At 40.9% G+C, this 15,700-nt stretch overlaps 1 protein-coding gene across 2 annotated transcripts in view; it reads right to left on the reverse strand.

Moving 5' to 3' along the window:
* Dtnbp1 (dystrobrevin binding protein 1) overlaps positions 1-15,700 on the reverse strand; it is a 123,542-nt gene that overhangs the window by 84,506 nt on the left and 23,336 nt on the right. For both annotated transcript variants that reach the window (XM_036188155.1, XM_036188156.1), the window contains exon 5: positions 13,421-13,553. In XM_036188155.1, coding sequence (XP_036044048.1) covers positions 13,421-13,553 — 133 coding nt within the window. The remainder of the gene's footprint in view (positions 1-13,420; positions 13,554-15,700) is intronic.

A 15,700-nucleotide genomic window follows, 5' to 3' on the forward strand; every position in this document is an offset into this window, starting at 1 on the left:
TCCACCCAAAGGCAGAGAAACTGAGGTGTGGTCCCAAACTGAGTCAATCACACTACAATTGATCAGCTGAAAGAAAGCCAATTAGCTCACTTCACAGATATAGGCAGGAGGATTGCATGTTTCCTGACAACAGAAAGGATTTAGAAGTCAAATATTTTTAGAATTCAAGCAGCCTCATAACCACTTACTGAACATTACTTGCATATGCAATTCCCAAGGACACAGTATGAAAGACAGTCCTTACGCTCAAGGAGATCACAGCAGAAGGAAGCAATGGCCTGAGAGGGTGAGGCATAGGGGACCAAGGGAGCAGTATCTAATACAGGTGAAGGTGGGAAGGAAAGTTCTGTGAGGGACACACCAGTAAGGACACGAGTAACCCTTTTTTTTTTCAAGAGATATTAAGTTAAGAACACAGCCTGGAGTATAATTTATAGGAATATCAGTTTGTGAGGGGGAAAAAATGGAAATGTTAATGCCACTTTGATTTATTAAATGAATTGATCCTGTTTACACCCTGATTATTACAGGTCAACAAAATTATTCATTTTCAATGACTTTTTTTTCAATGCTGCTATGTCACACTATTCCTGGGGAGACATGAGCAAATGTCTACCCTCCCCCCATAGGAAACCAATGACAGGCTAAAAGTAAGGATGCCGCCAAAGTCCAACTTGGTAAACCAATGAGTTTTATTGGTCTTATTCACAGTATTATAGGTTCTGGGGTTATTAACAGGAGCAGAAATGTATCAAAGATGGCTATGCCATGAAAGCCATCCCACCATGGTTTGGAGCTCACAAAAGCTGGAACCCTGGGCACATAGTGGTTTGAAGGCAGCAACAGGAAGTTAGAGAGACAGCTTTTCGGGTTGTGTAGGCAGCTCAGCGGGGCTCTGTCTCTTCTAAAGGCATGGCTGATCTGAGACTGGCACTCACTGGGCCTTACTGCTTAGACATACTTGGAGAGGGAAAGGTCTAACCTATCTGTCAGGTTTAGGAAGTTCATGAAGCCTCTGAGCTTAAAGAAGTTTCCCTGTGGGTTGGGACATTTCCGAGACCTGTAATACAGTCTGTGTCCTCACCAGTTCCCCTCAGCTTGGAGGCTTACGGTGAAAGGACTGATTCAGTCGCAGCAAACCTCACGAAATAAGACAGGGAGGAGAGGCTCCTATTTAGGAGCTGGGCCAGTGTCATGGGCAAAGGTGCGAGCTTGTGGCAGGTCACACATCGGGAGACCAGTGGACTGGTTCACCACCTATGTGCCATGTCCCCAAGATTCCATAACCTCCCAAAACAGTGACAAACTGGAAACCAAATGTTCAAACACATGAACCTATGGGGAACACTTCACACTTATGACAAAATTTTCTCTGAGGAACAATGGAAATGTTCCAGAAGGCAGAGCAGAGATAGTTGTACAATCTGACAACTCAGACTCACTATTTAAGCACAACATATTCCTCCATTTATCTGCTAGATTTTCATAGACTTTCTAAACTACCATTCAGAGCATCTAGGTTAGACATAAATTCCTCAAATTTCAATTTGCAAATTTAGGTTAAGATGCAAATTTCTGCAAGTTTTTAATTGATCTTTAAGCCAAGGATCTATTAAACTAGAAGCAATCACATTTTCCAATATCCTGAATTTTGTCTCTTCTAAACATTTAAGCTTATAAAACAAAATTCTTTTCTATTTGGCAGGGCCAAAGGCTTATGGACGTTAGTAGAAAACAAACTTTACTACAACAAGCAAGTGTGAAGACAAAGAGCTTTCTTTGCAGTTCCACTCAGAGACTTTAGATTCTGCCTGCCCCCCTTCTTCCCTTTTTTTTTCTTTTTTCTTTTTTTATTTTTATTTTGAGACAAGGTTTTTCTGTGTCACTCTGGCTGTCCTAAACTTGCTCTGTAGACCAGGCTGGCCTTGAACTCCCAGAGATCCCCCTGCCTCTGCCTCCCGCATGCTGGGATTAGAGGCGTGCCAGCAGCAGTTCTGCCTTTCTGCATGCTGCTGTCTTACGGGAGACCACAAAAACTGAGAAAGGTTGACACTATCACTGTTCATAATGGTTTAACTCTGTCAATATAAAGCCACCCAAAATAAGCTTGAAAAACCTAAAGTCTAATCAATGAATAATTATAGCTATGATTTTTTTAAAGTTACAAATGGTGTTCAAAGGGAAAAGGCAAAATGTTATATTAATCATAATTTCCACTACTACTATAAAAGAATATTCTTGGAGTCACACAAAGAAACACACAAGTGAAAGTAGCCTTGCATGGCGATTTCTTTTTGTAAACAGGGTGTGCCATGACCTAATCTAGGCTAGCAAGCACATGCCAGGATAGGAAGCTCCTTAGTTTTAGTCAAACACTAGTGGTGACTCTTTCTCATCCCATTAGTGGGAGCTCCACTTCAACCAACATGATGGGCTAATTCCTAACTGGCTTGAAGGAGGAGGATATGAAAGTCAAGTCTCGGGAAATCCCAGGGTGGGAAAACAAGGACACACACAAGTTTCACATGGTGGGAGTTCACAGGACACTGTGCTGTGGAAAAATCTTGTAACACTCTAAACATGTGTCGCTCTCATTGTTAATAAAAAGCTGATTGGCCAATAGCTGGGCACGAAGAGACTGGGTGAGGCAGCCTGACCCAGAGAGAATGCTGGGAAGAAGGAAAGCAGTCTCCAGAGTTCCCAGAAGATGCAGAGAGAAGCAAGATGGGCATGCTGTACTGACAAAAGGTACCAAGCCAAGTGGCAAAGCACAGATAAGAAATACAGGTTAACATAAATATAAGAGTTAGCTAGTAACAAGCCTGAGCTATTGGTTGAGCATTTATAATTAATATTAAGACTCTGAGTGATTATTCAAGAGAGGCTGCCAGCACAAGAAAACTCTGCCTACAATACTGATTTTTGGTGTTAGCTACTTTGGATGGGAAAACAAAAAGTTATTCATGCTAGCTGTTATTTTATTAAACAGAAAAAAAAAAAATGAGGATAGGAGACTCAGCCTAGGACCTAGCACAGTGAGCACCAGAGAAGCACTCTGTGCCTCATCCTTTTGTAACTAGTCTGAAAGGCTCATAAAGCACATGAAGAGCAGCAGAGCTAGTATTAAGGAGGTCTCTCACCTGACTGGTAATAAGAACTAAACTACATTTAACATGCCATCCAGTTAACGCTAAGTGATTTTGCTCTCATGCCCTAGTTCAGACATGACAGTGAAATGCAAGATAAAAATCCAGCTCTGCTTTTGTTTGTAAGCTTCAGTGCGACAGCACAACTGTGGAGGAGGGCTAAGCACACACGTCGTCAAAGCCGCCACAAGGGTGGAATGAACATAAGTACTCAGCATGTGAGAGTAAGTAAATATTAAAATGTAGAGAAAAAATGTAGAAGGAATTAGCTATTTTTTTTTTTTTTTTGAGACAAGAGTTTCTCTGTATAGCTTTGCAGCCTGTCCTGAACTCCCTCTGTAGACTAGGCTGTTCTTGAACTTGCAGAAATCCATCAGCCTCTGCCCACCCCCCCCCCCCCCCCCCCCCAAGTGCTAGGATTAAAGGCGTGTGCCACCACTGCCCAGAAGGATTAGCTAAATTTTATCAAAAGTCATTTATAGCTTTGCTAGCTGGGTGTGGTGATACACACCTGTAAACCCAATCCTGGGGAGCCTGACGCAGGAAATGTTGAGAATCTGCGGCCAGTGTAGGCTATATGGTAAATTCAAAGCAAATTTGAGCTAGTTTGACAAGACTCTATCTCAAAAACACCAATAATGTTGTCAGGCATATGAGCACATGCCTGTAATCCCAGCACATGGGAAGTGGAGGAGGCAGCTTGGGAATTCTAGACCAGCCTAGGCTACATGAAACTCTGTCTCAAAATTTAACCAAAAAAAAAAAAAAAAAAAAAAGGAACAAAAGAAAACCCTGGTGCCAGTAATGATCATGATATAAATAAGAGCTATGGATAAGAATGTTATGGATAAACTGATCATATCAGTAGCATTCCACTTTTCCCACTTTTATCCATTACAGATGGCCATCTCCTTTAGCTTATATTGCTGTTGGTAGACTACAGGCTGAGCTCAGGTATTTCTGTGTTGATCCTCGGGCAAGCCAATTAATGTACATGGACAGAATTCTGTCCTAGGTTCAAGCTGTACTTGTTAATGACATGGACCAGGTGAAACAAAACTCCTAATAAGAAAAGATCATCTGGGCTGGAGACTGTCTTTTCTACATCTTTCTGTTCTTTCTCCAGATGACCTAGGTTTGGTTCCCAGCACCCACCTGGTCACCAGTAACTTCAATTCCAGGGGACCTGACACCCTCTTCTGTCCTCCATAGGCAACAAGCACACGTGTGGTGCACAGACATACATACAGGCAAAAATACCCACACGTATAAAATAAAAATAAGAAGAACCTTCTGAATATACCAACAAGCAACAAAACAGAAAATGCAGACGAAAGATGTCTGGGGTCATCAAGGGTCACTCTTACTCCCACCAAATCCTCATGTATGTTCTCTTCTCCCCTTTGAGAAGCTTCAAAGGCTCGAGTCTTCTCACCATGAAATTAAGCTTCTTAACTTAGTTTACAGGGTTACAATCTGTGGTCATGATCTACTGTTACCATCTCACCAGCACCCTGCACACATTCCACTTTACAACAGAGCAGGCCTATTGGCCATCAGAAGAAGACCCCCCACCCCCGTGTATCCTGCCTCCTCGTGGGTGGGATACTTGTGATTGCCCATTTCTCCTTCCTCCCGTCTTATTCACGAATGCCACACCAGGTTCCATGCTAGCCCCGCCCCCAGACTGCAGCTGTACTTTGTCTTGTCTCCACAGACTTCTGAGCTTCAGGAAGGTTCTCATCAACACTAATTGTTTACTCACATCTCTCTCAGCAATCAGGTAGGGTCAGGCGAAGGGCAACACTATTTGTACCCTTGTGTCTTCCTAGTGCCTAATACCGATATAGTAAGTCTGATGACTTCAATAAAGCTCTGGTAGTTTTATTATTCTACAATGTAAAATAACCAGGGAAAACTCTATGATTCTTGTTCATCTAATATTAAGAACTTATGCCCAAGTTGTAAGAATAACTTAAACATGAGCAGAGGACTTAGGAAACATTACGAACTTGATGCTGCTTTACTAGCCCCATCAAACTTGGACAAATGACCCTAAATTGAAACAGAAAAGGCAACAAGGAGTCTCCATTTCAACTCTTCATATTGTTGGGTTTACTGAGACAGTCTTGTGCTGCCCAGCCTGGCTCTGTATTTACTATGCAGTCCAAGATGATCTTGAATGCTTGCTCCTTCTGCCTCTACCTCTCAAGTGCGAGAACCACAAGCAGGTGCCACCATACCTAACTCTGTATTTCAACTCTTAACAAACTTGAAATTATTAATAAGATATAAGAAAAAATATTGTTTTTACCTTTTTGAATTATCATAAGTATATTACATGATATATTCCAAATACTTATTTTAAATTAGTAGACATTTAACTACCCTAACACAACCTGCTCATTCCCTGTTACAAAACTAGCTGCACAGATAAGGTCATAACTAACTTAGAATACACGTACATAGAACACTGGCAGGCCTCCATGGACCCAAAGGCATCCTTGTAAGGAACTCGAGCCTCACTCTTCTGCTCAGTATAACAGCATGTCTCAAGTGACTGGCAGAGAAGAGGGTTTCTGTGAAAGCCATTTGGGAGTGCCTGACAGCTGTGCAAGAAAGAGCCCCACAATCTTGGAGGGAAGATCATCCCAGAGGGGCAATTCAACTTGGCATTTTTCTCTGTGCCATGTGTTTCAAGAAGATATGATCTGTAGTACAGCCGTGGTACGCCAAGAGCGAAGTAGCGTACTGAGATCATCTCACATCTAATGGGTTTCTTTAAACCAAAACAATTACCTCACGGAACAAAGATATCTTCCTTGTCTGCATACCCACAGGTCATAGAGGCTAGGCACTGAAAGACAGAAGACTCTTCAAATGCTTGTGCCATACTTTTATGTACCGAGGCAATAAGGTAATGCCGATATGTTAATAAGGAATCTTCAAAAGGTGCATTAACTTGCAAATGCCATTATGAAACAAATGAAATCCTTATAGTGGATTAAAAAGGTGTCGAGAGAGTTAGTGTACCTTGTGATGGTACTAATCTTGGAAAGTAACTTGGCCAAGATGATCTAAGTTGTTATGAAAGTCCCTGCTTAGATGTCTTCACATTCTATACAGAGAAAGCAGCACAGTAATATCTCAGGCTAGAGCCTATCAAAAGCAACACAGAAACTTAATATATGGCTACTACTTATCCTAGAATTCGTAGAATATTCTCTTCCAGATGAAGGAACAATCTTCTAAAACAGATCACATAAAATGAAGTACCAGAGAAAACACAAAGACCTTGACAGTTGAAATTTTAAGAAACAACAGTTTTAGACTGCCCCCTAGTGGAAATTCGAGAGAACTCAATCTATCCAGTACTTTTTTTCACTAGACCATACTGAACTGAAACTCAAATTCACCCTCTGCCCCAGCCAGCCGTCTACAACTCAAGGCACTCCTACTCCAGCCTCCCAATACTGGAATTACAGATATGAAACACCATGCCTAGCAATGGTAATACAGTACTTTCAAACTCATATTTCCTAGGGTTTTTTGTTTTTGCTTTTTCTTTCTTTTTTTTAAAATAGGATTTATTTATTCATTATGTATACAGAAGAGAGCACCAGATCTCATTACAGATGGTTGTGAGCCACCATGTGGGTGCTGGGAATGAACCCAGGACACCTCTGGAAGAGCAGTTGGTGCTCTTAACCTCCGAGCCATCTCTCCAGCCCCGCTTTTTCTTTGTATTAAAGGGTGCATGGTGGCTATTTTCACTTAATAAGAACTTACATCCTTTCAAACATTTTTCAATGCAAAGATATTGTTTATCCAGTCACATTTGGATCAATCTTCTTAAAGAAGAGTCTCATGTAACATAGGCTTGTCTTGACTGTGCTATGGAGCAGAGGATGACTGTCAACTTCTGATCCTCTTGCCTTTCCCTCCCACATGCTAGGATTATAGCATGCACCACCACTGTTGATGGATGCTGTACTGTGGGTCAAACCCACGGCATTCTGCACTCTAGGTAAGCACTTTACCAACCATGCTGCCCCTGGCCCTCATCTTCAACATTTAATGTAATAGTTTTGTAGCCCGATCTAAACTACACAGTACCCACCTTTTGTTACAGAAAGATGACTTTGTAAATCTGCAAAGCTTAGACAAACTGCTAGCAGAATGTCCATACCATCATGGCAGACACCCAGACCTGTCCCCAGATCAGAAATAAAGACTGTCCTACAGTACACGGGATGTACATGCCAGGCATGTGCTATGTGATTTGTGTGCTATGTGATCTGACATTTATCATCTCATTTAATCCTGCAACTACCCTATCAAGCAGGTATAGTCACCCCTCAGGATCCCTAGGGACTGGTTCCCAAAACACTATGGCTGCCAAAATCTTTGAATGTTCAAGTCCCTTTATAAAATAGCACAGTTTTGACAAAGAAGCCAAAACTATACAATGGGAAAAAGAAAATATCTTCAACAAATGGTGCTGGCAAAGTGGATGTCAATATGTAAAAGATTACAAATAGATCCATATCTGTCTCCATGCACAAAACTCAAGTTCAAGTGGATCAAAGACCTCAACATAAATCCAATTACTCTAAACTTAATAGAAGAGAAAGTAGGAAGTACTCTTGAACACATTGGCACCGGAGACCACTTCCTAAATATAATACCAGCAGCACAGACACTAAGCATAACAATTAATAAATGAGACCTCTTGAAACTGAGAAGTTTTTGTAGGGCAAAAGACACGGTCAATAAGAAAAAAAGACAGCCTACAGAATGGGCAAAGACATTCACCAACCCCACATCTGACAGAGGACTGATCTCCAAAGTATGTAAAGAACTCAAGAAATGAGACATCAAAATACTGAACAATCCAATTAAAAAATGGGCTAGCCAGGCGGTGGTGGCGCACGCCTGTAATCCCAGCACTTGGGAGGCAGAGGCAGGTGGATCTCTGTGAGTTTGAGGCCAGCCTGGTCTACAAAGCGAGTTCCAGGACAGCCTCCAAAGTTACAGAGAAACCCTGTCTCGAAAAACCAAAAAAAAAAAAAAAAAAAAAAGGGGGGGGGGCTAAAGAGCTAAACAGAGAATTCTCAAAAGAAGACTCTCAAATGGCTGAAAGACATTTAAGAAACTGCTCAACATCCTTAGTCATCAGAGAAATGCAAATCAAAACGACTCTAAGATACCACCTTACACCTGTCAGAATGGCTATGATCAAAAACACCAATGACAGTCTATGTTGGAGAGGATGTGGAATAAAGAGAACACTCCTCCACTGTTGGTGGGAATGCAAACTTGTACAACCACTGTGGAAATCAGCATGGCGGTTTCTCAGAAAATTGGGAATCTATCTACCTCAAGACCCAGCCATACCACTCTTGGGCATATACCCAAGGAACGCTCACTCATACTACAAAGATACATGCTCAACTATGTTCATAGCATCACTATTTGTAATAGCCAGAACCTGGAAACAACCTAGATGCCCGTCAACCGAAGAATGGATTAATAAAATGTGGTTCATATACACTATGGAGTACTACTCAGCAGAGAAAAACAACGACAGCATGAAATTTGCAGGCAAATGGATGGAACTAGAAAATATCATCCTGAGTGAGGTAACCCAAACCCAGAAGGACAAACATGGTATGTACTCACTCATAAGTGGATACTAGATATAAAGCAAAGAACAATCAGACTTCAACCCACAGATCCAGGGAGGCTACCTAGCAGGGGGGACCTTAGGATGACTGTGGCTTAAAATAAGTTTTGGGTTTACTCAATCACTGGGCAATCACATTTCACTATTAGGATAAAAATTTGTACTGTATCAAGCTGATAATAGAAAAAAATTAAATTAAATTAAAAATAAATAAAATGGCACAGTATTTGCATATGACTTACTCATCCTTTCATATGTATTAAATCAGCTCTGTATTATTTAAAATACCTAATACAATGTAGAAAGTATTATGTGAATACCTGTACTATATTGTTTAAGGAAATGACAAGAACCTGCATGTGTTAATTAAGAAATTTTCTATTCATTTTACATGCCAACCATATGCACTTGGCTGAATCTACAGATCAGAACCCACAGACATGAAGGGCCAACTGCATTCTGATCCTCATTTGTAGACAGAGACTGAAGCAAGGAACATTCGAGAACCTTATAGAAAAGGATTTCAGAGCTGAGAGTTCATATTCATTGTTTCTTACTTTCCAGCAGACTTTTATCATTTATTTCCTAAATTGCAGACTTACCAGTAAATATCAATTAAACAGGCATTTGTAAGCTAGATGGACCACATCCCATTTAAAAAAATCAATATAAATGGATTAGCCTTTGCTACTTAACAATTCCTGAGGGACTAAGTTTCCAATACTCCAATTTATTAAGCCACAGGATAGTGCAGCTAAAAGCACCATCAAAAGTCTTAATTACTCACATAATACAAATTTCTTGCTCTTATAAGGCAGACCATCCAGGAAACAAGGCAAGACCAAAAGATGTAAGAGGTCTGGAAAATGGAAAGAGTGAGTGGCTCAAGTATTACATTCAACAGAGCCATGAAAAAAAAAAAGTCAAGTTGAGCTCAGAAGATGGCTCACTGGATAAAGAGCTTTCTGTGAAAAGAGTGGGGACCTAGGTTCTGATTTTCAGAACCCACTTCAAAAAGCCAAACACTGTAGTACACATCTGTAACCCCAGCACAGGGAAATGAACAGTAGAGACCAGTGAGTCACCTGAGGCTCACAGGCCAGCTAGTCGACACACACAACAGGGGGTAAGAGACCCTCCCCAAACACGGAGGAGAATGAGAAGTGGCCTCTGCATGCCACACCATAGCATGTATACCCACACTCAAACACATGGGTATAGGCATGGAAGGGCAGACAGACACACAATTAAAAAAAAAAAAAAATCAGAGTTAAGATCAGTTACTATATTCTTCTAAGTTGCTTTTATTCTTTATTACTGTCTAACTAGTTAAGTTTTGTGAGATTATGTCTAAGTATCTAGGTTATGACAGGACATAATATTTTGAAGCTATCAAAAAGGAAATTCAATAGTGTATGAATTATCATTTGAAACACCAAGTATTTTCAGAATCTAAGAATCTCAGAATCACTGAATATTAATTTCTAAAGTACATTAATGACACTGTCACTTTTTAAAAAGCTATTCCATAAAATCCAGCTTCATAAAGCTTCCATTATGGTATCAGCACTGATCCTATGAAACTGAGTTGTTTAGACAAAGTCTCACAATCTCAAAACATCTTTCTTTAAGCATATTCTGGGTTGACAAGATGCTATCTCACACAGTCATCCACTATTTGTGTGTATGTGGCTTTATTTTAAGACATGGTTTATTCTGTAGTCCACGCTGGTCTCTAACTAGTGGTGATCCTTCCTAAGCCTCTCAGTCATTCAATATCTCTAGGCCAAACACACAGTATATTTTAAGAAAGACTTAGGCTGCATTTCCCAAATAAAAGCAACTATGAAAATAATAATTGCAACAGAATGTGTTCAATCAGTAAAGTGGTATTAAACACAGAACTACAACAAGAATTGATTCTCCTTTGAGGGAAAAAAACAAAGAAATATAAAACACTGAAAACCAAGTGACTGGGGGAGATTCAAGCAGGTAAGCTAAAAGGAAATGGTGAAGAACGGCCACGTCTACAGTTAGGATTGTTAACTTCAATGAGCACCAACAGAAGCAGAGCAATGCAGAGGGAGGGCTCCAGACCACAGAAGTTCTCCACTCTTCCTTAGACTCAGCAGCTCTGTTCTATGCCCTGCTTTCAGAAATGACACTCAGTCCCAACAGACCTTTGGAAGGAAGGGACCAGGACACGAAGACCACAGTTCCTGAACTCTGACCAAGAGCCACTGTCCTACCGCCTCATCACCCAGAGCGTTCCTGCGTAGTAATCTTACGTTAACTGTGAGACCCTGAGCCAATCACAGCCTCTCCCAACCTTTGTCTCTCTGCACAGAGAGCAAGGATGGTCAAGGCTACGTTCAGTGTTCTCGGAGAATGAAAGTGGTCTCTGTTCAATCCCTAAGAAGCTCTACATCTTGTAGATGATCAATGCTGGGTAATAATCACAGCAACAGCATCCCAAGTAGGTTCTGCCCATTCAGACACAAAACTTCATGTTTCACTAAGGAATCCCTCTGGCAATCTGTTGGGGCCTGCTGTGAAAGCTGGGACAGCGAAAAGAGAAAGATCACCTTGTCTCTGGAAGACTAGATGATGGTATTAGTTCAAGAAGTTTATGTCCTGTGCATGCAGTTCCTCTTTCCCAGTGCCATCCAAGCTTGAGCTTACACAGAAAACAGTGTTGAACAAACACTCGCAAAGGGAGCCATGATTTTGGCTCCGTACACCAGTCCAAACGAAGCAGTCACTGGGGCTGCCTCTCCACAGAATCAAACTGAAACTGAGGGGGTGACCTGGCCCTCGACATGACCATGTTTCCTCGGCCTTAACCCTCACCCACATCTAACAATCTCCTTCCTTCCGCTTTCGTATCACACATAGATTTCCTGTATGACAGGAAATAGGTGGCACTTTGCCTTTCTCTGCTCTGAGAAAGAGAAAGGGAGGACAGAATGAGTAGTGAGGCACAAATACCAAGATAGTACAAGACACATGTATGGAAATACCATGATAAACCGTTGTTTTGAGCACTGACTAAACCCAGTAAGGCAATCCAAAGTTCTGCTTCCCTGTCTCCGCCCTGCAAAGTAAGTTTGAAATGACTTTTCCATTTTGATTTTTGTGTGTATTTCCTTACATTCTTTTCTGTCTATAAAACTATTAGGGGAGTTGGGGATTTAGCTCAGTGGTAGAGCACTTGCCTAGCAAGCACAAGGCCCTGGGTTCAGTCCTCAGCTCCGGAAAAAAAAATTTTTTTTTAAATAAAAATAAAACCATTAGGAAACAAATGGTGCTCCATTTTAGAATTAAATTACAATTTAAAATTTAAAAGTTAAAGCCAATTGTGATCTTTACATTGTCCTCATTTTGTCCTTTGAGAGCAGTGAACCATAGTATTATCCTCAAGCGTATGTGTATCAAATACAACAGAATTCTCTGAATATAAACCCATTTAAATGAAAAATGACAAAAATGAACTTGCACAAAGTTCAAATGCAGCCAAACAGGTCCCTGAACTCATCTGATCACACGTCTATCATCCGAAGGGGAAAAATACTACAAGACATGCATTTCTGAAAGCCTGAACCTTAAAAGCAATGTTTGGAGTACATTCTCCAGTCATGGTAAAGTACTGTAAAACCCTTTTATTTTTCTACGTACACTTTTAAACAAAAAGACCTAATGTTTTATACAAAGACAGTCTTGAGTCACTTTACAATCAACAAGGGCTGGGAAGATGACTTGGTCAGTAAAACGCTTATAGCTTAAGCATGAGGACCAGGCCTGAGTTGGATCCCCATTATCTATGTAAAATGCCAAACATGGTAGCTTGCTTCTGAGGAGCACTGAGGAGGCAAGAGAAAGGCAGATTCCTGGGGCCCACTGGCCGGCCTCATCAGTGAACTCCACATCACAATGACTGTCTCTTTTTCTTTCTTTCTTTTTTTCCTTTGGGGGGGGTGGTTCTTTTTTTTTAAGGCAGGGTTTCTCTGTGTAACCCTGGTTGTCCTGAACTAATCCTGTAGATCAGGCTGGCCTCGAACTCAGAGATCTGCCTGCTCTGCTTCCTGAGGGCTGTGATTAAAGGTATGCAACACTGTCTCCAAAATGAAACACTCCAATAGCTCCCAAGGAATAACATCCTGGTTGTCCCCTGTCCTCCAAGTACATAAGCACCTGTATATAAAAATGTGGGCACACACAGGCAAACGCACACACAAAAAGATCAAGGAATCCAAAATTGTGTCCTTAGATGACTGGAGGCAGAAAGTGTTAGTGATAAATTTTAGAAATGAATTTCTATATGTTTTCTGTATAATCAAATTATGACAGTAAGAACACACTATTATTTTTAAAGTGTTAGCTAAGAATTTGATGAATTCTTAGAAACCTTTGAAATGACAAGTCCTGTTGAAACTGCTTTCACACACACATCACACTTACCCAGGTCACTCACACATCACACTTACCCAGGTCACTCACACATCACACTTACCCAGGTCACACACACATCACACTTACCCAGGTCACTCACACATCACACTTACCCAGCTCACTCACACATCACACTTACCCAGGCTTGCCATCAAGGACTCCACATCCTGGAGGAGAGCTGGCAGCTGCTGCAACTGCTCCTGCAGCTCAGAGAGGCCGGCCCTCTTCTTCTCCCAGTGGGCAGAGAGCATGACCACCTCGCTGTCCACCAGCTGCAACACAGACCAGTAGGGGCTGAGAGAAACCACATCTCAATACAAGTTACGGTTAGTGTGCACAGGCCCAGTCAGTTTGTCTTTAGTAACCCTCCATGGTCATAGATGGCAGTTACGTGCCACTACTCAAGACGGTGTCATTTTGTTTTCTTTGTTTCTTAGAAAAGCAGCAACTCAATATTCTGTAGAACAAACCTCAAACTGATGCTATATCAGGGATCTTTACCAGAAGAAGAAAAGCTCAAAAGTGAGCTGATTACTTCTAAGTATCTTTGCTTTTAAGAATACTGTTCACTGGAAAATTCAAACCTAAAAAAGACACCCCCCCCAAAAAAAAAACCCACAAACTACTAACAAAAAGAGAACACACAGAAACAAATAAAAAATATGATTTACAGGTAATTACTTGCTTTATAAAAGCCTTTCAATGGGAAAGTTCCCTAATAAATTCTGAATACCCTACAATCAGCTCATTTTCAAATAGAACGTTGCCTGCATGAAGCAAGGAAAATGGTTCTATAGAGGAGGAATTACTAAGGCAACTGACTAACTCCAGAAAAGAAGGAAAGCCTGAGGTTAACAAGGAAGAACTGAGGTGCAGAAGGTCTGAGACTCTGGACTAGCCTATGGCAATACTAGCATCTTCCTGGAGACTAAGCATAATGACAGACATTCTGTTTCAGTCTTAGAAAGCCAAGAGAAAAGGGGCAAGAATAAGACAGAGGAACAAGGAAGAAGTCAGCTTTTAAAACATGACCCAAATAAGCTAGCTCTGTGTGAAGTATTCTCTGAACAATAAAAATAAAGACTGTAAAATCTACTACAAATCAAAGAAACAAATTTGAATTTTATGTGCAAAATACTAAATTCACAGTTAAATTATTTTTTTTTAAAGAGAACAGTTTATATTTCCCAAGATTAAGATTCGTCAAGAGGCATAATATAAATAAAACAGGTAAGAATTTTAGAGGAAAACTCTATTAAAATAAGGCAGAAAATTAATTGTATGTGGTGGTAGATTGCTATTTGTTTACTTTTTTATAAAATTTTGACAGGATCTGAATATATAGGCAAGGATGGCCCGGAACTTGCTATGTACCAGGATGGTCCAGAAATTGCAGCAATCAGTCTTTCTACCTTTGTTTGCCTCTAAGTGGGAGTGCTGGGATTATATATAGGTGTGTGTCACTACTTCTGCCTGCATATACAACACAGCAGGAATGCACATCTCCCTATTGCTCTTCAGCACACACTGAAGGGGTAATCACATCCCTAAGCAGTTCCAGGAAGGTGACACCAGGTTTTACACAAACTGTGCTTCATTCATTGAGATGCTGGTCTCACTATGTCACCTGGGGCTCAGGAATTCCTGACTTAGCTCCTGAACAGGTGAGACCACAGGTTATGTGAAGCTAGCCATGCCTAGCTTCATTAATCTCATATATTTTAAAGTACCAATGCCAACAGTTTTTTTTTAAATTAAAATTTTCTAAAAGTAGCTTTAAAAATTCTGACTAAGGGGCTGGAGAGATAGTTGGGAAGTTAGGAGCTCATACTGCTCTTGCAGAGGACATGAGTTTGGTTCCCAGCACCCACATCTGTAACTCTAGCTCTAGTGGAATCTAACCCAGGGGCAACTGAACTCACCCCACAGACACTCATGCCTATACCAATCAAAAATAAAAACAGGGCAGGAGAAATGGCTCAGTGGGTGGAGATGACTGCCACCAAGCCTGATAACTTGAGTTAGATCCCCAAGACCCACATGGCCAAAGGAGAGAACTGACACTCTAAAGCTGTCTTCTGACCTCTACTCATGCATCAAACACATGAGTACAATGTAGTAACTTAAAAAAGCTTTGCATAAAAAATTAAAATAAATCTAAAAAATACTGAATAATACTAACAAGCAGTGATGCAATAAGGAAAACATGTTTGAAATAAAGATCTATGCCCACAAAATTCATTTCTAATACTCAAGCAACTCCCCCTGACCATCCTGTCTACCAGCCCCTCCCTGACTACCTCATCTGCTGGGCCCTGTGTCATGCATGGGAAACGCAACAATAAATAGACAGGAGAGAAAACCTTGTCTTCTTGGGCATACTTTGGTGTAGGGTTTCTCGAATTAGCTAAGCTTCAGA

The sequence above is a fragment of the Onychomys torridus genome, chromosome 5, assembly GCF_903995425.1.
Source record: "Onychomys torridus chromosome 5, mOncTor1.1, whole genome shotgun sequence".
NCBI classification, from domain to species: Eukaryota; Metazoa; Chordata; class Mammalia; order Rodentia; family Cricetidae; genus Onychomys; species Onychomys torridus.